Below are 25,384 nucleotides of genomic sequence, written 5' to 3'. Positions count from 1 at the left end.
CTAGCTAAGGAAATAACTTCTCTCCTTCTCTTCCTGTCCTCCAAACCTTCTTACATTAGACACACCTGTCAATGACGTGCAAACAGTGATGCTTTCTTTTGTTCAAGACTTGAAAAGCTCATATCATAAGTTCCATAACCAGAAAATATCAACAACAAAAAAAAAAGAGTAGTTTTAAGTAGAAGAGTCATGACACAGTAGTTATGGATAGAGCAACTGTAAAATATTTCACTTGCATGGATTTAAATGAATGATGAAAAATAATCTAAAATAGGTACTTCGTTTCTAATCCAGAGTGCTGAAAGGAAACAGCAGAAGTGCTGTCATCTTCCCCATTTTTGCTAGCAGAAAGACAGGAACATTTTTCATATAAGATGTCACTAGCTAGGTTATATCAGTATTTCTTGAAAAGAGTGCCAATGTCACCTAGGGATTTAGCAGACGGGTAAAAAGTACCTATATCAATACCTGAGAAACTCGGATATGACAAACATTTCTTCTAGAAAACGCCATAAAGCGATCTGGCAAACATTTTATAATGTGAAGCTGCTAATACTGTTAAAGGGAGAGCAAAAAACACTTCAGAGCCAAATAACCTAAAAGAATGCTCATTACCTCACCCATATACACACACACAATGCCCGCTAGCTAACCAGCAAAGCACAGTGCCTCCCACTAAGAACAGTAACATTTCAGAGGTAATGAAAAAAGTTGTGATCTCAACTATCCAAAAACTACAGGGCTCACAAGTATTGGGCTCATTTCAGACCACAAAATAACTGATTTTCAACTACTTCTCTACATTTAATTAGTGATTAAGAACCTATTACCTTCTAAATGCTGGCTTTAATTTTTCTTGAAGTAGAAATGATTTTTATTCTTTCATGTGTGCAGTAATACTGTCATATTTACAGTCTAAGCATATAGAATAACGTTGTTTAGATTTATAAAGAATACAGAATACAACAGTTATTTACTAGGAATTGTTATTTGGAATAAAGCATTATGTGCACACTTCCAGTTTTGTTTGCTCTTTCTGTGGCTCTATCCAAGAACTTTTGAAAAGGCTTAAACCCACTAAATCTTGGAGGGAAAAAGTATTTTGGATCTCCAGCCTTCCTTAAAACGCCCCATGTAGCAGCAGCAGATGGAAAAATCCATCACCATACGAAAACCATTCCTAGCAAAAGAAGGAAAAAGAAGTTTCCCAGCAAGTCAGCCCCCTCAACCATCACTCCAGAGCTTGGTCACCACATACAAGCTGGTTAAGAAACCCCATTCCCTGTATTTCCAGCATTCAAACAGCAATATGGCTTGGTAAGTATCAGTGGAGAGAAGAGAATTGCTGCTGTTTGTTTCAAACACACAGGATTGAGCCTAAAGCAAATTGCAATGCCTCTTGCAGCCACTGAGAGACAAAGACATGTCCCAGTTGTACTAAAAACCTTTCAGTTTTCTTTGGTTTCCTAGATTTTTAAATATGTACATGCATATTTGAAGTTCTCCTAAGCAGTAATATAAGCATCCTCTCAGAACAAGCTTTATCAGTGCAGCTGATAAAGGCATCCCTGCCCATGGCAGGGGGTTGGAACTAGATGCTCTTTAAGGTCCCTTCCAACCCCAGCCACTCCGTGGCTCTGTGATTCCATTCTATGAACTCCACAGCCTTGGAAACTCCCAACTAAAACAGCTACATCACTGCCAAAAAAGGAAAGCCTCGCAATTCCTGATAAAAAGGCAGAGTCCAACAACTTAGTCCACTTCATCTAAAAATGCTTTGAAAGAACCTATGAGGGTAACTGCAAAGCTGTAATTTATATTATAGAATAATCAGGCTTTCACCTCTTGTAATCATTTTGTTACTGTATTTTCTTGTCTAAATAAAGGAAACTGCTGCTGCATGAGAGAAAATTCAATTAGATACAACAATGTAAGGCTGCAAGCGGCTGTATATACAAGTACTTCCAAACGCATACAGAAAAACTAAGAAGGGAAAACATTTTTTGTCCTTTCTTTTCTAAAGATATCTTCCACATCACGTGCAGTCACTAACTCTCAGGCCTGTTGAATTAAGTCACCTGAATGACAAAGTGTGTGCAGGAATAGAGTTTTACTGTGTTAAAGACATTCAATTTAAAATAACAAAAACAGAGTACTTGCACTTCTTTTGGATCTCACAGAAAACTAGCAAACAAAAAAAATTACTACCCAACTCTTCATTGTACAGATCTGTTTATTACTCACTAACCATTCTACGTTCACGTATCAGTTAGACTCAAACTCTAAAAATTAAACAACGAGGGAATATCAGACAGTCCTCATTAGAGGACACCACAGTTGCGTACAAAGAAGGATATGGAAATCTATTCAGGAATTATACCTTGTCTAGCCATATAGGCAAGGCTTATAATGATAAAAATAGCCCCGTTTGTGTCTACCATGAACATTTTTTTTTGATGTTACAGGTTCTGCAGTCTTAATTGTTAAAGATTTGTTGACCTCCGTGGAAGAACCTCTGTGACAGAGCTGAGAGCATTCAATAAAAGTACCCACAGAACAGCTTATCTCCATTTGTAAACGGATATTAAATTCTGAGATCGCTTAAACACCTGCCTGCAACAAGTCAAGCACACACAAGCAGAAAAATGGCTAGCATTTAAAAATGCCAAATGCAAGGGGGTGAAAGTTTCTCCCTTGTTATTTCATGATAGGAACTGGGAGAAAAATAAAAATCATCACCATGAACACATCGCCTTGCTTACAAGTGAAGCAGTAGCAACTGGATTTCATTTTGTATAAATTAGATAAAGGCTAGATTAGAAGAAACCCAGCTCAAGAAAGACAACTTCCTGTTGTAAAGCAACAAATTTGTATGACGCTGTGCTGAAAGACTAGCAAACTTCATTTCAAGTACAGCCACAAAAACACAAACCATTCTAAAAGATATTGCTTCTCAAACTTCAGGATGCTACCAATAACAGTAACTTTTTGAAGAGTTTGAGGTTAGGCTATTTAACCTAAATATTTTTTTAAGGTGCTTCTTTCCTAAAAGACAATATTTCCTTTCTTATTTATTTATTTATTTCTAAGCAATGCCAATGTAAGGGCCATTTCTGGGAGAAGGGCAGAAGGGCAAATTCCAAGCTTGAGTTATTCATTACCATAAAAAAGCAATAAAAATTGGCATTTTGACAGAAGTCAAGCAGATGACAGACTTCTTCAGAGGTACAGAAGACTTCTGAAAGTACATACTCTGCAAGACAAACAGTTATAGTCAATGGGTTCCGAACCTCTGCAAGTATGCCTGACATAGCTATGAAAATAAGTTCACCTTCATCCCATCAACACTCTGAATTGCTTTATCAACTGACACAGACATTTACAAAATTTACATTTCTTTCAGGCAGAAGTCCTTGGCTGTCTAGTCTGAATCTGTGCAATTTAAAGCAAGAAAATCATCTTTGGAATCTGCCCAAACTACCAAGCCGACGTATAATAAGCCAATAAACTACCTCAACCAGATATAAATAATAGCCTACTTGGTAAGGCTTTTTTCCAATCAAAATAAAAATCATTCCCAAGAAAGAAGTATCAGGGCAGAAAACCAGTTGCGAAGCTCTGCGTTTAACAGCATCGCCTCCCCTTCTTCTCCCCACACAACTTGATCAGAACTATAGGTTATATAGGTGGCAAAAGCAGGCAGGAATCATAAATTCTATAAGAAAAACCATTATAGCTGCATTTTACCCTTTTTACTTTCAGACAGCATCTTGCGTATGGACATACGTTATTTGAAAAGAATTTTCTAAAACTTACCATATATATGAAAAGAGGCACAATGCTCTGCAATGCTCCCATATACTGTCCAAGAGCTACGTTAAATCTTTCAATATAGAGATCTGGAGGGCTGGCCTGCAAGAAACCGTAAAAGTCAGGTTGTAATTCGAACAAGAGAAAGATCTGGAACAGCATGGGCTATGCTTTCACGGCAAACTCCAAAATCTACCAAGTATTTGATACACTACATCTACACAAAGCAAGCCACACATCATTCCAGAGTTTCTGCTATCGCTCCCTCCAGCAAGAACAGTTCTCACCAGTAAGAGGTTTCTGCTTAGGACTGCGTGTCAGTGCCCAGCAAAAGGCGCATCGAATAAGCAATACAGCATGCCTAGGACAAACCTGTATTTAGCATACGCAAATAAAAACAGTCATTAAAGAGCAAACATTCTTTTTGAAAAAGCTGCCTGTCAGGTCTAGGGTCCATAATGAGATTCCATCCAGTGCCGTGGTGTGTGCACTGACCCCCCCACGGGCTCCTGCTCCAAGACAGCAGGGTGACGTTAAGCAGCTGCTTGGCACCCGAGCTGGCACGCAGCACGTCCTCCATCCAGCTCCAGGGAGCCCTGTCCTGCACAGAAAGCATTTCTGAGTTTCAGCTGGGTCACCTAAGGCAAGGCAAATACTCAGGGTGTCGAGCAGGAAGGGCTGTGAAACAATGTCTTCAGATAGAGTTCTGCACCTGGAATCCCGCACAAAGCCCACTGCAGGCCTCCATCCCACAGCACCGCCGTGCAGCCCCAAGCAAAACGCTGCCGTACAAAGCCTGACAGTGCCAACTTTACGACAGGCACCACAGTGACAGCGCTGCTATTTTCTGTGTAAAGTACCACCGTTCTCAAAGAAAAAAAAAAATAAGGAAGCTAAAAAGATTTATTCTGCAGCAAGCGAAGTTAAATTGAGAGGGGAAGCAGGAAAATGGGAAGCACCAACCACGGCTTGTTTCATAACTGCCTGGTTCACAATGCCGGGGAGCCACATCAGAGCATTCAGGAGTGCACTTAACTCAGCCAGGGATGGAAGGGGAGCTGGGGCAAAGTGTTCCTCCACTTCTCCCCGCTCCGTCCCAAGCCGCCCACGTTCAGCGCCCCGCTGCTGGCCACCTCCTGCCTTCCCTACGCGCTCCCTCCGGAGGCAGGGGGGTGAGCTGCCGGAGCTTCTGCTGCTCAGGGCCCTGCACGCGCCCCAGGACAAAGCGCTGCCTGCCTACAAGAAGCACGCCTTCTCTCCTCTTGCACCACTTTCCTTTCCTAAAGCACTGTGCAAGAAGAGGATGAAAGAAGCAGCAGCAACCCAAACCTTGCGAGAAAACAAGCTCAAAGATTTTTCTCAAGCCAAAGCATCTGCGGTGTGAGGAATGCTCCAGGCTGCCTGCACCTTCAGCACCTTATGGGAACTTCCAGCTCTCATCTTTTAGAAGCAGATTTTTCAACCTTCGCATGGATATTCAAGCAGGGGCCTAATAGAACAGTTAGGGTTCACACTGACTTTTTGCTCCATTAAGTGCTCTCAACCCATGAAACATTTTTCCTTCATATTAGCTTCTTCAGCTTCCCTGCTTAATACGCTTGATGAACACATGGGTAATTCTCACAGCAAACGCAGATACAGAACAGACATTTCAGAAAGGAAAGCAAAAAACTGGCAAAGGAATAAAGAATGTTATTCCATGTGTCGCTGCCAAAGGTTATATATGGTTATTTCTCATTTTGATCATCAGTTTTTAATCTTTTTGCAGATGCAGTTCTCAGGGGCAGCCAAACAAATTTTAGTTCAAAATTCCAGCAACGTATAGCAGTGAGCTCTCCTTTTCATACGTAATTACATATACAATTTGTTGCAAATCACTTGCAGTGAAATCTGCATTTCTAAGCAACGTGTATTCTTGCTTCCCTCCTTTCTAACCTCAGCTTTAAATATGGTTATACTCTCTGATTTGTAACGACTCAGTATACAACTTAGAAGATTAAAGAAAAAAGAAAGTTCTATTTCAAAGAACACATCAAACAAAAGGAGACAATAGTCTGACACAGGGTGCTGCTCTTCTCACACTGAGTTTGCACTCTTCATTTTAAAGAAAAAGACTGGAGTTGTCTGGACAGTAAAGGATTTAGTCGCATGTGCAGCCTCTATCCCATGGAACACATCCAGCTTGCCGTTCCTTTTCACTGGAGACATTAAGGTTTGAAACCTTTTTTCTCCACAGAAACCTGTTTGCTCACTTCACAAAGCCTGTGTCACATTGAGAGAGCAGTTTTAAGAGAGGAAAAACAAATTCACACCCAACTATCTTCTGGGAACAACCTCAAGCCTTCAGAGAATACCTGAAGTTGTTGACTTGTTGGCTACCTCCACCCTACAGCCGAGCAGAAAACAACTGCTCTGGGTGAAGACGAGGAAATGGGAGAGAAGTCCTAAAGCTCCAGGGGAGGCACTCACTAGCATCAAGCAAAATGCTCAGCCTTGGTCTTAACCTCTGGAAAGCAAAGTCATGACCTTATGGTATCTCATGCTGACAGAGCAGTTGCCGTTGAGTTTTATTTTTCTGACATTGTTTCGTGACAACCCTCACAACTCCGCAGTGAAGGCACAAGCAAGAAGGCACTGGCTGCTCGATCCTCCTTGTTTCCAAAGAAGGAGTTTGACAATCAAACACTCCTCGGTTATTGTTTGATATGTAAACTTCAGGGGGAAAAAAACAACACATAGGCCAAAGAGAGCTCAGTAACAGTGTTTTCACAGGTCATCTGTGAGTTTCTGCACTCAGCGTGGGGAAAACAAACATCTCGCTGTTTTCTGTTCATTAGAGTGTTATTGTACGGCTGCTCGAAACCACCAGCCTGATCTCAATTACTTGTTTCACCAGAACTTCCTCCACATACTTACGTTCACATTATTAAGACAATAACTAGAGTGGGACTAGCTTTATATAAACTACATGGATTTTATAAACAACCAGGAGTGCATGGCACCAAACTGAACATCTGTTGTCACAAGTAAATAGATGTTGCTAAGATTATTCTATTAAATCAATACCATTAGAGTAGACATGCATTTAAAATCTCTATATATTCTGACATAGCTATTATAAATAAAAAAAAAAAAAAAGAGAAACTGATTATACTAAGATTTATTTTAATTCTTGGTCTTATTAGCCCAGAAACAACAACACATCCGTTCAGCTACTTTAATTACAGATGGGGGGAAAAAAGTTAAGGAAGACATTGAGTCCTTACAACCCCCCAGAAAATATTAAGTCTTTAAAAACCACTCCTATTGTACCTGAGGGACATATGAAAGCAGCTCTTCAAACAGAGAAAGAAAAATGTGCTGCTAGCCTAAGGTTGTCTTAAAAGGAAGAAGAACCTTCACTCCTCCACGCCCCACTCTGAATCCCATCCATCTGACAATTCAGTCCCTTTGTCAAGAGCCTCTATATGGGGAAACAGCTTAAATCCTCTCCTACAATTGCTCTCATCTACCACTCATAGGTTTAAGAAAAATTTTCTAGCAGCAAACATTTAACGTGCCTGTTCACAAGAGCAGCGAAAGCATGGTCAGACTTCTCCATTTGTGGTGGGGTTGCATTTGTTTAACACCATCAGCTTGCTTTTGAGAAGACTTTCCTAGCATAAAATGCTATGGCTGCTGTGAAATGCTGATGTTAAACAGCATTTACACATCTCCTTGCACATCACAGTGAACATCTCAGCACCAAGAGACATGAGAATTAACAAAAAAAGACATTTGAGAAAGGATGACACAAGATGTAGATGTCTTCAAAGAAAACAAGCACTAGGAGAGCTAGTATACAAAGTTACCCTTTCCCTGTTTGAAATCTATCTAGTCATTTCAATGAACTTGCGCATACATGAAAAATATGTTTCTTGGTTTTGTTTTCCAATTTGAATGTCACACTTTGACAGAACACATGAAAGAACAAACGTCAGAAGAGAGGCTGCTGGCTCAAGACAACTCAGAAATGGCTCACAAGAGAAAAACGATGACAACAGGTCTTTGTTTGAGAACACAAAGCTAATCTGTTTATGAACAGTCATCTGGCACAATCAGCAATATACTTGGTAAAGCTTGCATTCTTATACTGAATGGGCAGTTCCATTTTCCTGGGAACACACTCACTGCCAAAAAGCCAGCACACATGCTGCAGAATCTCTCCCACGCCTGCCACGAGAAAAGGGAGAACAGCTCTAACCACACAAACGAACTTGTAAGGGGTCTGAATCTTTTAAAGCAGCCTTTGTTCTTCCTCAGTAAAGCATCATTTATTTACTTTGCCCTGTGGACACGATATGCGATCCCCAGGTCTGTGTCGCTAGACAAACGTGCTATCAAAACTTTTTATGAAAAACAGGTATCAGTCCCAAGTACAATTCATTCAAAGATTGACTATGTCACCCTTTTCAAGTCTGCCCTCGAGCTCTACAGCATCATTAAAGACTCGTAATTGTCTTAGAGCACGATCCTTCAAAGGTGTATGTCGTTTCCATTTCCATTCAACATGTCTGTGAAACAAAACTACATGATATTGAAGCACTGCCAAAATCATTTATTCCTAAGAAATCTTTACCACCTTCTCCATCCAGTAAATACACGTTCACTTGTGCTGCATTTGCTTACCTCCTTCTGTAACTACACCAGGGTCTGCTGCTCTTGGTTCAGTGGGACAAGAGAGCAAAAGCAACTGCAGGGATCTCAGCCTTTTTGAAAAGCTGCAGGCAAGGACGCTTTTCTCAGGTGAGCTTGCTTGTAACAATGGGATTGCTGATGGCAATTCTGGCAACATGGTGATCCCTACCTCTATCTGAAGTCAGCCTTCTTTCTGATGTCTACATCAAGACGCACACGTTTCTACCACATCTGGCTTTGGATAAAAAGTTCTACTACCGTTCATTTGATCTGATTCAATTGGGTGTGATCGCAGCATTAAAAGCTTGTTTCACAGATGGTTAAGCAATGTTCCCTGGAAAAACTGATGGACGGATGCCCATGGCACTAGAATGGTATTTTTCTCCCTTGGAAATATTATAGAGTAGATAAATGGCCAGTTTGAGTTTCCTCTTTTAAAAACGTACTGTAGATTAACCAGCCATACACTTGATGCTAAAGAACTTCAAGAAGCAGTAATATTTAACATACCTAGTAAGGAAACAGTTAGAAAATGCAAGTTCTCACTTTGTTTTTTCCCCGTCTATTTATGCTCTTTTCCTATAGGCAGGATATAGTGGTGGCAGATTTGTTTCCTACATAAGTGCTGGAGAAACATACAACTGTGGTTGTTTCAGGGAAACAACCAATTTTACATTAATAAGAGCTAGTTTGAGTGGTATTTCTATGCTACAAGGAACGAGACATCGATCACAAAGGCGGCTCAACATTTCTCGTTTAGGCTGCAAGCCAAACAGTGCCCATACAGACAGTGGAATCAGGTGCTTCTTCATAAGGGGAATAATGAGCTTCCTCACGCGGGTAGTGTACAGAGCCTGGTCTCACGTGCAACAAAAACAACAGCCAGATATGTCACTGTCAAAAGTCCCATCAAATAGCCTGACACAACCGTTCAGTTACAACACTGCACTATCTAAAGGTAAAGGAAAGCAAAATATATCTGCAAAACTATTTGGGGTAAATTACCTTAAGGTATAAATATGAAGAATTGCTGTGAGGCACCGAACACTGCCCACAGTTCAGTTTCACCACTCACTCAAGGCTCTGCTTGGCTGCATTTTATAGCACCTGACTACACGGTAAAGCTCGTAAGGTAAACATGACAAGCCACTTGAAGCTTCATGCTTTACTCCTGTAACCAGGAAAAATACTGAAAGTTACACAACTGTTTCTAAAGAAACGAACAAAGAAGTTCAGAACCTAATCTGAAGTTCAGAATCTGGCTTCTGACAGCCCCACCGTGTTTATCAGATTAGTAACTGTCAGATTAATGTTTCACTTATTAACTTCACTGAACACAAGAATCACTTACAGTTGGTGAACTGAACTGTTTCTGGTCAGGATTTAAAAATCAATAGATCCCTTTTTCTCTCTTACTGTAACATAAAAGCCATGCATAACATGACAGAATTGTTTTTCAGCTCTCAGTCATTTCCTAAAGGAATTATTGAGATTTTTCTAACTAAACCAAATTACTTAACTACACTTGCACAAAAACGTACTTTTGACACAGGCCAGCCATGGGTCAATTCTTAAAATAGTTCCCAGTGTCATTTGATGAAGAGATACGTGATGGACACTATAATTAGTTTTAAATGACTACCAGAGCACATGAGAATATGCTCAGGCCAAACACTTGTCATTAATGCAAATACGGTTTTACTATTTTAAAAAAATAAAATGCATTTAGTTTGAAAGTATGTCTGTGTATCCACCCTATCTCATACACCTGAATGACTCAGCACTTACCCACAAAAACAGCTGCCATTATTTTAAACCAGAACATAATGGGCTATGTCCATTACCAATAAAATGTTTCCAAATAAAGCACCTTGAAAAAAAATCATCAATATGCGTACAGGCGTCATAGGCCTCAAGACAACAGGAAATATGTTCATTTGTGCGTTCTGCAGCCAGCCAATATTTTTTTTTTTCCTCCTAAACACAAATAGTCCAAAATTCTGAGCAACTCAAGAGTTAGGGAAACTTCATTCTCCTAATTACTGGAAGTTTCATGTGGCAACACATCCTTACTCAAGCAGAGAAACTGGTCAGACATCCACTGCAGGAAAGGAAGGCAATCCTCGCTCATATATGGTCTCTCCATGAAACAGCCTGAAGAGGGATCATTTCCTTGTGTAGCCAGGAGGGAGCTAGAAATGTCCTGAGATGCAGGAGGCCCCATCTCAAAGGGCTGCTGATCCAACAACTGGTAATTCATCTCATTTAAACGCACCTCCCGGCAGGTAATGTTCACTGCTTTTCTTTCACCCAATGCCTTGCACGCAGAGCATTCATCAGCCCACCCGCATTTTCATAATGCCTCCCCCATCACAGCTAATTAACCTCTTGAGCTGAAAACCCAGGGGGCAGACCTTGGGGAGCGCTCAGGGTAACAAACAGCAACGCGGCGCAAGGTGACACGCCGTCACCACGAGCAAAGTCAGCAGGGGGACGGATGACCAGGGAGCGTGAAGCCACGGGGACACCCAGCCCAGCCTCACCCACCCGCTGCCACCCCTCTGCTGACTTCAGCCAGAGGCAGGCTCGCCAGGCAAGCTGAGAGCAAAGCACACAGGAAGGAGAAGAAGAAAAAAAAGGAGCTTCTGCAGTGAATGCCACAAAGAAAGAGGATAAACTCCAGCACAGCAAGAAACAAGCAAGAGCAAGTCTGACCGGTCCACTTGGATGCTTCCACAATTTGGTATCTGACAGTTTTACTGCTTTTGCTGCTGATGAGTTGTTCTTGGAGGAAACAGCTTGCTCTGGCATGTTGGTTACGCACAGATATTCTGCAATCCACCTGCCATAAAAACTGTTGCATTTCTATGCAATAAGTTGTTTGCCTGCCATTTCAGTTCTCATGGTATCTGCTTTCTGACATAAAATCAGTATTTCGGTATCAGGCTACTCGTGCCTCTCTACATGTAAAAATATATACGTATCTTGCATTAAGGTGCACATTGACAACTAAACAGAACTCCATAATTTGGTTAAATACTGTTGGCAGGTGGAGCAAGTTTCTCAGAGTTGGCAAATCACCACTTACTGTGCATTAAAAGGATTCACATTATATACTTATTATTTGCCTGTATGAACCAGAAACCTCCAAGTGACCAACATTTACAAAATATATTTTTTGGTGGCGGTGGTAGGGTAAAGACCTAGCACCACGTTTCATCATTAAACCCAATAAAGTAACTAAATGTCACCAAAACCTATTAAGATCAAAGAGATAAGAATATTAAAATACAATGCAGTAATTTCTTAAGAGACAATTTAACAGTCTATAGTTAAAACAGCTTCTTTATAGAACAGATTTTAAGGCATACAAATTTTTCTTCAAGCAGCTCAAGAAAGCTGGATTTACCACCCAAAAACAAAGTCACTCCAAGATGATATCGTGCCATATGACAGCAGTCTTGTCACCTGCCATAAGGCGTGTCTAACCTACATGAGAAACCTTTTGCAAGACAAAGACTGCATTAAATAGTTGTCTCAATTATTCTTTTAACAACAGACGTTCAGAAGACAACCTTGGTTTTAGGCAGAAAAAGTTAATGCGTGTATAAAGCAACCTTTAAAACCAGCTGCTCAGTTTCAGAACTTAGGGAAAACCAATCAAGGACTACCACCCAGAAAAGAATTTGGGGTATTCCCAAACTCAAAGCAAAGTAGCATACCACACTACTATGGGATGTATCATAAGAACTAGCCAAACCCGTACAACTGCCATGATTCCTAGTTCTCACAATCAGAGAAAAAATGTACAGGCTGCACCAGTTCAGCAGGACCAAGGGAAGACTTTATTCTAAATATATTATATCTACTTCAGCAGATTTTTTACAGAACCAAGGAGAATGTCACTGTATGAGAAAAGAGAAATAGTAAAGCAGAAAAGGAGCAGCAAAGAACCTAGCTCAAGATGACCTAAACATTTCCTAGTCAAAGACTGTCCCAGATACCATATCCATCAAATTTAGGTTGTTGCTTTGCTAGCTTTTTATTATTTTTTATAAGGAAAGCAACAAGGGGAGTAGAGTGAGAAGGGAGAAGAACACCAGAATGATCACAGTGATGTGTATTTTGACAGACATGCATGTTTAGACAGAAGTAGCTGCTGCAGTTAACAGCAGTAAGACTGCTTTTGACTGACTGAAATTAGCTCTCAGTTATTAGAAGCACTGAAGGAGCTGCTGTAGTTTAGGGTTCCTACTCTTTTAACAGGTCTATTCGACTCAACACAAGTCAGTACAGAACTCAAACATCAGTTTTGTAAGTGACAAAAGCTGTAAGGAAATAAAACAGCGTTGTTGCTAGAGTGATGACAATGTCAAGAATATGTCTGGAAATTCTAGTCCCAACGTAATTTTCAACAAGCAACACACATGAAAACAAACATGGATGCACAAATAAGATGTAGAGAGGATAGGGATATACAAGTTCTATTAGGACTGCTGTAAACCACTGACATCTAGAGATAGGCAAGAAAAATGCAGAATAAATTGTAGCACACGGTTTTCATATGCAGTTATTCATAACTGGCATTTCACAATTCATATTAAATTCACCTCAACTTCTTCCTTTAGATTTTCATTTTTGTGCTGCTTTTGAGGCACGAGGGCCATAAGCAGTTTATATAGATTAGCACAGCTATGGCAGACATCAATGTCACGTGCTCGGATCATGCTTGACTGAAGTGTTTACATACTAGATTACACAATAGATTTCCCATTCTCCAGTCTTTGATTCTACATTATATTAAACGTTAGGCATTGCTCTCCATCCACATAGAGCATCTCTCAAAGGCTAAGCCATGCTATACAACCAGACCTAGCAGCTGGTATTCTGTCAGGCAGTGAATTAAGTAGTCCTCGATTTAGTAAGCTAGCGTAAATTAGTCTTAATGGCAATCCCCTCCATAGGCCATCTACATGCTGCAATATAGTCACAGATCCCAGGAAAGATAGAATTAGATTGTGCAGCTTCTTACCTGCAGCTCCTTTGAGACTCTCTCTAAGTGGTTAGTTATCTTTTTTATTAGGTCACTATACATCTGTTCCGAATGCTGCTGGCATACACACTTATACACACAACTGCAGAAACAAATATAGGAACAAACGATGAACTTACAACAGTTTGCAATGAGGGATAACAGACTTCAAAATATTTTGTTCAAGTCTCAGTTTAGAGGCTAACAGGTTTAACTGAATGATTGCTGAACTTTTAAATACAGCCCTAAGCTTGGAATGAGCTCCAGCAGACTCTCAGGTCTTGCCTGAAGGCCCCGGTGTCCATCACCCCTTGCCCCCACCCAACTTCGCTTTAATTTACAATGAATTCTCTCAAGAATGCACTTCTGAACAGACAGGGTGACTCTGTCAACAGCACACTCCTAGTCCTGGCTTTTCTCCCCCCACAAATTATAATGTGAATAAAGTCCCCAGGAAACTAAGCAGGTTTAAGGATTATTATACATATACGTTCTAGGGCAAAACCCCTGTTAAAAGATGGACACCACTGGCAGGCAGTCACAGAAGTTGTCCTGAAATCATACTAGTGCTTTAAACAGAAGCAGCAAGAAGTCCTAAAATAAGGACGTATACATGTTATTCCATCTATTATTACTTAAATCCTAAATTAAAAAAAATAAAAATATATATATTTCATAATAAACAAAGATGCAGAGAAAGAGCAACAAAACTTTCATTCTACATTCCATGGCTTGGCTGTATTAACTCTGTTGTTCTTCAGCGCCACTTTTGCTTTATTAGAACATTTTATTGTTTTCATACTGCAGTAACAACATATCTGCAATGAGTCTATGTATTGAAAGCACATTTACAGCAGTTGTCAAACTGTTTATATATATGTATATACACACACACACATAATGGTGTGCATATCCATGCACACAGGTATGGATATACACATGTACACACACGCGCTATTTTCAGCCCCAAGTTACGTTACAGTATTCATCTTCAGGACATTAGCAGCACCAAGCAGCTTTTACTTTACTTCGGCACTTTCACTCTTTCAAGTCAGCACTTTGAAAGCTAGCTGCTAAAATTCAAGAGGCAAAGGAAGACTTCACCTGGTACCTTGGGCAAGCCAAACCTTCTCCCCCCACTCCCTACTGCGGAAGCAAGCAGTTTAGCCCAGAGACTGCTCTTGGAACATGCACAGACCAACTCATTTCCAGCCAGGTCCAGATCCCAGACTTTAATACTTAATATTTCTAGTAGTACCTAAAGGCTAAAGACATGGTACAGCAACATCACGTCCCTCTATGGGAATAATCACATTCCAATTCCCTACTGAGCGGGCGTTACAAAGGAAAACAAACTGAAAAAAAAAAAAATAAAAAAAGGATTAAAACAACTAAGGGCTACTGTAATTTTGTAATGCAAGGGAGAGGTTAGGTACCAGCTCCAAGACTTCATGGGCCTATCCAATGTTCTCGTGCAGCAACTGACACTGAGTCTTCTGGAAGGTTTTACAAGCAGATTATCCTTAACAGATTAAACATTCCTTTACCTTTCAGAAGTTTTTATTAATTACCTTTGACAACTTCAAAGGCACCAAAAATACTTTATTCACCCTTATGCAAAGTCTTTTCATTTGGCAAGCCATGCTATTTCTTAGAAAACACACCCCACACCATCCCATCTATTATATTTGGAAAATAATTGCCTATCTGTAGTTTAATGTTATTTAAATAATAGTAGAAGTCGTCCTGTTTCTTTCACATGAAGTCTATCAATGACAGATCCTATTTTGGAACAAGCAAGTCCAAAGACATTTTGGTATGATGCAGTCACAACAAAAATATGAATTTAATTTTGATCAAAGAAAGAAACACAGGCAAGGAAAGCCAGAATGACTTTTGTGATCTCTTGTAAACCACCCAGCGAGCCAACAACAACGAATGGCCTTAAGCTTGCTCAATAACTAACCAGTGCACAGCCACTTCCCCAAGTTAACAGCTTCATTTATAACTCTGCAACTAAACTGAATTCTAGAGTACACCTGCTTATTGTTACACATGGCATCGCTACACTTACTTCAGCAAGGCATTCTTGTAGCCAAACACTAGGTTTCATATGTACACGCACGGCATTTTTACTTTTTATCTCAACGTTTCTATTTAGAGGTTACTTCCCCATTTTCAGATCCTGTTTTCAGTTCCTGATTGCAAGCTGATTCTGTAAATCATCCTTGCCCTGCTATTACCCCAAAAGAACTCACCAGTTTGTTAGCCTTTTAGCATAACCAAGCACCTTAAGAAAGAGGGAAGACTCAAGCAGGACATCAGGAGATCAACATTTAACGAGAGGAACGAAGATTTGAGACTTGCAAGTTGTCTTGAAGAATGCTGATCTAGCTGCATTACCTTAGGAAAGGACTGCCAGAATAGAACTTAACTGCTCCCATTTCCCTCATCTCAGTTTCCATTACAACTTCCTGTAACTATGAAATCCTTTTAATAGGAAGAGACTATATACAGGCAGGCTTTGGACTCAAAGATGAAAACAGTCAAAAATCACACCGTGATAACTTATGTGTAAGCTGATCCACGGTAAATATCTGTATACACACCTTACAAGTTCTCTCCCAACTTTCACTGCTTTGGAGTAGACACCTACAGGTACCACCAACCACATCAAACACACTAGCTAGTGTATCTATTAACGTATTTCTAGTCTGCATTATAGAAACCGTGATTCCTTTATTCAGCACAAAGATGATCAAAAAGGCCACTGTATTTTCAGCTCGATTTCACTGTAAAAAAAATATAAGATATGTAGCTGTTTGAACCACTTGAGATAAAAAACAGCCTATTTTTCAGAGTAAAGAACTAGCCTATGGAAACAGAGGATCTAAACCCTAGGTCTGATATATATTTTCTATAATACTCCAAGCAAGCATCATCAATAAATTCAATAAAAAGGAACTCTTTTTCTTCCATCTTCAATCTAGCTTGTCTAGATTGTAAGTCAAGCAAAAGGACACTCTAAAATTAAGTAAATAAATCTCCCAGCTGGAAGAGGCTGTGTCAGAGTAACTACACCCACAGACATAATTTTAAAAGAAAACTTCAGAACTGACACACTAGCTTTATGAGTAACACTAAATTATAACCTATCGTTTTGATAATAGTAAAAAATTAATGCAACAGACATCTATGCATCACTACAGTACTGCATTAAGTGTCACCCTGACGTATAAGGGTTAAATAGGAGGAACTTAAAACCTATTACTCCTTTAATATATGTATTTTTTTTTAAAACACACCTACTCTTAATTACAGACAAGTATTAGTAGATGTTAACTGTTTTTGATGCCTGTTTGCACATAGCTGATTTCCAACTGGGGAGAGGATTTTCATTGCTTACACTCAAGCTGCAAAACGCATCTCAAACCAAACTGACCGTCTTTATTGTCTATACAGATGCTGACGTCTAAGTCCTGACAACAGCAGTTCCAAAAGTCTGAAGAGGAAAGAAGAACTTTACTGAAATTTTTAACTGGAGATAAGAGGGAAGACTGAACACCTGCCAATCTTGTATCTGGTTCCCTAATCCAAACGAGAGACAAAGTGGCTACGAGCAAGTGGGCAGAAGACAGCAGAGCTGAAAGGCTCCAGAACAGATGCCCGCCTTATTCCTTAGGGTGCAACACTAAGTTACTAGTTGTGCTGCTGGCAAGGGCCAGTAAACACAGCAGCAGCTCCCCAGTTTCTGTCCTCTTCACCTACAACCTGGATACGTGTCACCTGTCACCTACAAAACAAAAATACCTATTTCTGTCGCTCTTGTAAGAAGCTGTCAGATCCCAAAAGCATGTAGTATGTTTGTCTAGAGCACTAGCATGGCTTTGAAGCACATCCCCCTGCCACTCCCAACTGTGCACTAGCTCAGTCTGCAGGGCAGTTCTGATGAATGAATAAATTCCTTCTAAAGCAAAGTAAAGCAAAGCTCCAGGCCAGGCACGAATCAAGCGTTCTCCAGACAGGCAAGCAGATGTAAGGGACCGAACTGCATTGCATGCCAGTCCTTCACACGGCTCTACCACACATGCATGCAGCAGGATGGTTGGTCAGAGGGGAGGGAATCAGACCCCATCTACTGATTCAAAGCACACAAATGACAATTGATATGGAAATATCAGCTGCTCCAACTTACTCCCACACTTCTACTGCACCAAGCTGAATCCTACTAAACATTTCAAAATGTTTTTTTGTCATGTCAAGTCAAACACATGCCATTCTCTTCTTCCCCTTTGAGGAAAGGGATGTTGAAACTTCGATGCATTTCTTAATATATGATGCCAAGCAACTGTGGTAGAGCTTACTATAATGTTAACATTTTACACATTTTCTTCTTTAGCATTTATGCCTGTTAACCTGGGATATCAATGTATCTATTTGTTACCTATTCCAACCATTTAAGAATATTGTACTTTACGTAACCTTCCCTCTTCCCTCCCCATAAATACAACAAATGACATATGCATAGGCCACAAGACAGAACAAACATTTAAATTAAAAAAAAAAATAGGTCATGAAACACTTATAAGATTTCCTTACCTGTATATTTGTTCATAGGAGATAGGGATGTAGTCACCAGGACTCTGAGTTAAAAGCTGATCTATGGCACTGTCCAACTTTGGCCAATATGTGCTCTTATAGTCTTCAATTGTTATAACATTCATTACTGCAAGGAGAAGACAAAGCTACAATTAGTGGTTCTTTTAGCACAACTTTAGCCAAAAGATCATAACCAAGTGAACTAGCTGCAATTCTGATCGCACTGATAAGCTGGCCTTAAAAAAAAAGAATAGGAACAGTTCACTTCTGCTAAGATAACCTCATCTAAAAATAAAGCCCATACTTGAATCTGCATCTTTTTATTTAAAAAATAATAAGAAAACAGAAAAGCTGCCAAACCAGCGCTTAGATAAATTTTAGGGGCCCAAGAGGCAGGGGAAGGGAAAATTAAAAAACAAAAAATCAACTCCTAGGAATTTTAGCATGACAAAATTTATTAAAAACAGCACATTTAAGTCACTTGACTACTAAGTTACAGAACTTTGTGAGAGCCCAGAAGCAACAACTCTACCGAGTCCTCGCAGGCAGAAGAGCAAGCTTTGGCCAAGACCGACGAGTTTTAAGACTAGTCCTTCCAAGCAGCTGCATGAATTTTACAAGCCTCAGATGACACCAACAGCTTCCTCGGCCTAAAAGCTTACACAATTCCCTCTGCCTTCAATTGCAGTTAGGCTCCTGGGAGACTTTTCTGGATCTGCATTTCAGTTCCCCCTCTATCTCCTTTTGCCCCACAGGAGGCATTTACGTTCGCACCATCGCTCCCTGATTTTACTCCAGCGCTTCCCAACTGCACCCTCTTGCGCAAACCACAGACACAGGAGAGTTTTATGCTCTCTTTTCTCCGGGAAGATTTCTGAACTACCTGCGTACGCGCGGCTCAGTGCCAGCAGCAGCCACGTTAGGAGGGGCAGTACCCCTCCCTTCAGACACCTACCTGCTGGCCTGTCACACCACCACAGCTTCTCAGCAGCCACTCCAAAAAAAAAAAAACACCAAACTCAGTAACTAACAGCACAAGCTATACTTAACGTCAAAACTATCTACTTCAGGAAATCTGAAGGCATTTCTTCATTTGAACACCACGTGTGGGCCAGTATTACATGGAACAGAGACTACAGATAATTCCCACCCCGAACTGCCGGGTTTAGACACCACACAGAACTACTACTTTGAATAGGGCCGCACTGTAAATGTGTGTCTAAATGTAAATTCACTGCTGGGTTTGGGAAGCAAGATTTACAAAATGTTATTTCCATCAGGGCTTGAAGAGAGCTCAGTAGGTCACTGCTGGCAGCATTACTAAGAACAATTTCAAGGACATTGGACAAAACAGTTAAGAGCATCTTGATGAAAAGAAGAGTGTGAAGAGGACATAGACTAAACAGAGGTGCAAGCCAAGAAAAGTGTTCAAACACTACCTGTAAGAGCAGGTACTACCCATACCATGAGCCTTTTGAGGGTATCCCAGCCAGAACCCTTGCTGAGCAAGGCATCTGAGTGCCCAGCTGCATGGCAAGGATCCGCTCCAGGTCTCAGCCCACACAGAGCGCTGGCCCGGGGCAGCTCTCACCCAGGGGCCCTACTACACACCTGGGGGCCTTACTACTCACCCAGGGGGTCTTACTACTCACCCAGGGGGGGCCTTACTACTCCCACTTGCACTCAGCAGCTTTGAGTTTGGACTTTGAGGTTTGCGTTCCACCTGGTTACCTGAATAAGGTGGATCTCTGCAGAGTGCTGGTCCACTGAAAAGATTAAACTGCAGTCAGCAGAAACATTAGTCCAAATCCCGGTTGTGGATTTGAGTGTGTAACAACACCCACATCTGGTTTAACGCATTAAGCTCTATTCGTTTAAGAGAACAGAAGCAAGTAAGAACTGAGAACACTGCACAATGTAAGTATTTCTTTTAACACCGTGGAAATAGAAGGAGGCTGCAGGTAGGAAGGCCTGCCCGTTAGAAGCACCCCACAGATAAAGGTCACGATGCTTTTATGACCGGCCCCAGCAGGTCTGCAGAGGAAACACTCCTGGGTTCCAAGTAACTTCCTAGAAAAGCTTCGATTTTATTCAAAAGACTCTTACAAGTATTATTTCATTTGATTTCTACACTTCGTTTCTGAAAATAAGCCAACCATAATGTTTACAAAGTTAAGAGTCCAAGGACTACCCGTTCAATATCACTATTTTTATTCTCCTAATCCAGAAAACAAGCTCCTTTCAAGTCTCACCAGCTGCCACAAGCCGGCAATACCCTTTTAGTTTTACAAACACACACAAAAGAGCAAAGGATGGCTCAAAGCAGTATCCTACAGTCACAAACTCTGCAAGAACAACCTCAAGGCCAGGAAGGAAAGGAATCACAAACAGAAGGAAAGAAAGAAAGAAAAAATATTGACCCTTTAAAAACATCTTTCCTTTTTTTTTCCCCCCCATCTTTTTAGGATGACATCCTTAAAGTTTTCCCTACACTAGGTATTCAAGATTTAAAAGAAATTTGTCCAACAACCTCCATTTCCATTTTGCAAGGCAAGGGTGATTCTGAAAGATGAGCTTCATTTCCTCGAGACTTACTTTTCTGGGAAGTGACACAGATATTTTGTAACAAGGCATGCTAGAATGCATGATTTTACCCAACTACAGCAAGTCTGATTTCTCTCCCCGCCCCACCCAAGTCTGATTCAATGGAAAGGAAGCCAATATTCTCCAGTGATTTATATTTCACAAGTAAAGCTAGAGAAGCAACTGATGCTTTTCCATGCACCAAAAAGTTCAAAAGAAAACCTGTGCAAGTCAAACGCAGCAGTGAAATCATTTAGGTGAGAAAGAATATGCATGAGCTTCATAGGATAGCCTAGATATTTCAGCGTCACAGCCATAACTGAAACACACCCTGTCCCAAGCTATCAAGCAGAAGAATGGCGAAAACACTAAGATTTAAAAAAAAAAAATTTAAAAAAATCCAAGAGTAGGCATACATTGCCCACAAAAGCGATACGAAAAACTAACTTACAAACTCACGTCTTCTGCATAGCTCAAAAAAAGATGCTAGAAAGGTAAGAGGCACAGAACACGAAGAATTGAATAATAGTAAAAATCAATGATACCATTGATTCTGTTATTTATGTGAGGCAACTTTACCCGAAAAGATACTCAAAAAGTTTACTATAGTCGCATAGAAAAGCTGTCCTTTTAAAGCTGTGGCTAAAGCTATGTCCGTCAATTTTCTGTCATTTACTCAGTCAATAAAAACAGAAGCAAGAGAGCAGCAAGACATCTCTCAGAAGTTTTGATTACTTCACTTCAAGAGTGAAATATACGAAGCTTTATTGCTTCATTAGCAACGCTCACTACAATCCACAAATATTTTGTGCAAAGAGCAGAAGCTGCAGACGCGTGCCTGACATTAACGCACAGACTTGCTGCCACCACCGTAGCTCCACGCTTCTCCTTTCTTTCTCAAGACAGACACTTGCCGAGGAGACTTGCTACGTCCTCTGCCCGAAACATCCTAGCACACCTTAGCAAGTCCGTGAATCTGCGGCCTTCAGTTCTTTCCTGGGTTTAGTGATACGTTTCTTCATCTGCACTAAGACTGGTTAGTAAAAGAAATGTTGAGCTCCTTGTTTTTTCCTCACACCGTCGGTCTATGCTGTGTTAAACTACATTATGCAACAGGGTAGGCAGAGATGTAAGGGATATGCTGACACTCACAGCCTCACGTGCCCATCCAAAATGAGCCTGGCATTAAACACATTCATAACCACCCTGGCTTGAAAAGGATGAGAAAAGGAAAGCTACGTTTCCCCCCACAATTAGGGTATGCTGCAATTGCTAGCAAGAAGTGGTTTCCCTTAACGTACTAAAAGCTCTGCTCTTATGTCCTCCCCTATGGCCTTTAAAAATATTTTTGTTAATAGAACTGCTTTGTAAATCCTTGGCTACGACTGAATTGAATCAATGCAAATAGATTTAGTTATAAGTTTACCACAACATGGAAAATTGTCTTTCATTGCTCTAACCAGAATAAAAGCCATTAAATGAGCTATGCATTATGATACCTGATTTCTGATTTTACTTCTCCGTCTCACCCAAATCTCAAGGGAGGAAAACTGCATTTGTCTCCCCTAGAAAGATTTTGAAGTTTCCGTCTAATCTTCTTCCTCCTTTAATGCGCAAGCTGAATTAGACCAAAAAAGGGCCCTCTAGACTGCTTTAGTCTGCAACTAAAAACACGAACAAAAGGAATAAGCTGCAAGTAGTTATACACTTAGATATAGGCAACGGATTTATTTTGTTTTGGAGGAAAGAATCTGGATGGGGAGCCCAACCTGAACGTCACTGGAGCTCCAGTTACCACAGACAGCACTGCAGGAAACCGTCAGCCATCTGTGCTTCTACGGCTCACCTGCAGGACAACCTAACCGAGCTGAATACTGCTTCGTGCCCTGCTTCATGACACAGGCAAGGAAGGAGCCTTTTTTCTGAGGGGCAGAAGAGAGCAGACAACTTTCTTATCGAGCTCAAGCCTGACAAGCAGCTTCTGCAGGCGTGCTGTGCCACCGGGAAGACACAGCAGGAGAACTCGCACACTGCCTCCCTTCTCACTGCACGTTCACCTCACCTCTGAAGTGACCTCTCGCTCTTTTTCCGTATGTGGAAATTACACAGAGGAGATCAAGGGGTCTTCCGTCAGCATCAGGATTAGAGCATGCGGGATCCCTGCCCAGCACCTGTACTACATCACCGGACTTGCGTCCTTCACGTACACACACCATCAACACTACCTACAACGAGCAAACGTGCACAAAAGCTCTACTGACCGCATTGCCTCACCGAGGTTTGTATTTTACAAGGCTTAACAAATGCTGAATATCACTAAAACAGCTGTCACATTGGGAATATCGAGGCTGGAGAAATGAAAACAAGAACCCAGAAGCCACACACGCAGCAAAATCACTCAGAGCTTTCTCTTCTGCCCCGATAGTCCAGGACCAGACGGAAAGCCACCTTCCCATCTGGGGAAGGTCCAAAGGTCGCAAACACTTTCTGGAAAGCGAAAGGAAGGAGGAAAAACGCAATCTCTACATTTCTGAATTGGGAGTTGAGCAGCTCGCTTTAGCGAGGCCAAGTGACATTTCATTTCAACCTCCGCGAGTGTTTACGAGCCACCCTAAGGCACCTGGGGCCCTGACGGCAAGGCCGGCAGAGAGCCAGGAAGCTGAAGGAAGCTGGGAGCCTCGGCTTCAAAGCAGCCGGCCCTGGCAGCGAGCCTGGAGCCACGAAACCCAGGCGGCCAGGGAGCCAGGAGCCCCAGCTTCTGCCTTCCGATCGGCTCTGAAACTGAGCTGCTGAGGAACTATACGGGTGAGCTGGCGTGGAGGGGAAAAAATAGAAAAGAAAGAAAAAAAGGAACATTTCCAAACAAAATTTCAGCATGGCAATTGCTACAGTTACAGGAACGTATTAGCCAAATCCGTGCTTTCTGAGAGCCATTAGAGAGAAGGGCCTCTTTTGCCTAGAGAAACAACTTATGTAAATACAACCAAAATCAAAAGGAACAGCAGCGAGATCTTCCCTTCCCTTGCCCTTAGCTCAGCAAAACCACAAAGAAAAATCTCTGTATTTGCCACCATTACTGTTAAGAACTAGACTCAAAAGATGACTTGAAACTACTTCCTCGGCTCAGCACAGCCGGTGCTGCTCTCAGGCCTTCCCAAGCGGGGCCCTTGGAGGCCAGCGGGTTGCTGTGCGCGCACCCCCCCCTCCGCTGCCTCAGCGGGCTTCGCGCAGGGGTTTGCAGCGTTTATTTCTGCTGCTGTCAAACACCCGGGGCTACCGTGTTTTTTTCTACCGAAACCTGCAGGAAGACGCTGCCCGAGCTACGAGCTCCGGGCGAAGCCACCACACGCCCCCACCACGCCACCCTGCCTGCACAACACCCCCCGCGCCTCGCCACGAGCCCTGCGAGCAGCAGGGGCTGCGAGCACCGCGCAGGGTGGGCTCTCTCTCCCCTCCCCTCCTCGGGGACAAGCGCTGCGAGCCACCCCCTCCCCTCAGCCCCCCGACACCCCCCCGGCCGGCGGGGGCAGCCCCGGCGGGGCCCACTCACGGAACTTGGAGGTGGAGGCGTTGATGTTGATGGCGGCGGCGATGGCCCCGGCGCCGGCCGCAGGCCCGGCCGCCCCCCTGTGGGCGCCCCCCGGGGTCTCGGCGCCCCGCAGCACGCCGTTGGCCTCGGCCGCCCCGGGCAGCGGCGGGGACCCCGCGGGGCCGCGCAGGAGCCGGTCCCCGAGCAGGTGGCGCCCGTAGCCGCCGCCGGAGCCCCAGTTGTTGTGGTTCTGGTCGTCCATCGCGGCCTCAACTCCTCCTCCTCCTCCGCCGCCGCCTTCCTCCTCCATGCTCTCCTCCTCCTCCTCCTCCATCTGGCCGCGCTCAGCGCCCGCCGCCCATGGCGGCCGCTCTCGGCTCCGGGCACGGCCCGCGGCGCCCGGCCGCGTAGCGCAGAGCGGGGCAGGACGGCCCGACACTTTGCGACAGCGGGGCTGCCGCGGGGCACGCTGGGAAGTGTAGTTCGTTTTGGGGGGGGGCGGCCCCGCCGCCATTAGGGGGTGGGGAAGACGGGGGAGGTCCCCGCGTTGGGCACGGCGGGCGCCAGGCCCCCCTCAGCGCTGCCCCGCGCGGGGTGAAGGCGGCCTCACGCTGGGTCATGGCGTTCCTTCCCTCCCCTCAGTGAGGGGGCGCCGGCACGAGGCCTGTCCGAGGCTGTTTGTGTCGTCCCGAGCTCGGTCACGGCTATAATAATAAATAAACTGTCTGCTTTCCTTCAAGCGTAACTGCTCCAGGGCTTGTTTTCACTCGCAGTCGAAGGTTCTGGCTGCTTTGGTGGATAAAATGACACCAGGATTTTTTTTTTTTTTACTGAAAATGGACTTCCACTGTCTGGGTTTTCGCTTTTGATTGGAAAACAACAAAAATAAAGCTGTTAAAAGGAGAGGTGTCCAGCCTTCTCCCTATTTTACCGTGTCACAAAGTTTTCCTATTTTATAAAAGCAGATGCCATTGATTTCACTGCACATCGGAAGGGGTCTCTTTTGAGTTGAATTTGAACCCAGTTTGTCCCTAGTGCATTCTTTTCATTTATGTTTCAACTAACAGTGTTTTCCTTGGATATAAAAATCACACTCTGTGACCACCAAAGGTTTGTTCACACCAATACACAGCACTCAGGGACCAAAGGCTGAC

At 42.5% G+C, this 25,384-nt stretch overlaps 1 protein-coding gene across 2 annotated transcripts in view; it reads right to left on the bottom strand.

Moving 5' to 3' along the window:
* The window catches only part of CACUL1 (CDK2 associated cullin domain 1), a 48,724-nt gene extending 23,966 nt beyond the window's left edge, over nucleotides 1–24,758 (bottom strand). The window contains exons 1-4 of one of the 2 annotated variants that reach the window (XM_048069302.2): nucleotides 24,252–24,758; nucleotides 18,119–18,245; nucleotides 13,520–13,622; nucleotides 3,817–3,912 (exon numbers count right to left, since the gene is read on the bottom strand). In XM_048069302.2, the coding sequence (XP_047925259.2) occupies nucleotides 3,817–3,912; nucleotides 13,520–13,622; nucleotides 18,119–18,245; nucleotides 24,252–24,744 (819 nt within the window). In that variant the 5' untranslated portion in view covers nucleotides 24,745–24,758. The remainder of the gene's footprint in view (nucleotides 1–3,816; nucleotides 3,913–13,519; nucleotides 13,623–18,118; nucleotides 18,246–24,251) is intronic. The other variant, XM_067000285.1, reaches the window with a different exon arrangement.
* Nucleotides 24,759–25,384: the final 626 nt, after the last annotated feature.

This window comes from Anser cygnoides, chromosome 7, assembly GCF_040182565.1.
Source record: "Anser cygnoides isolate HZ-2024a breed goose chromosome 7, Taihu_goose_T2T_genome, whole genome shotgun sequence".
NCBI lineage: Eukaryota > Metazoa > Chordata > Aves > Anseriformes > Anatidae > Anser > Anser cygnoides.
Note: the sequence above shows the minus strand (reverse complement) of the source record. Positions and strands in the feature narration are given on the sequence as shown.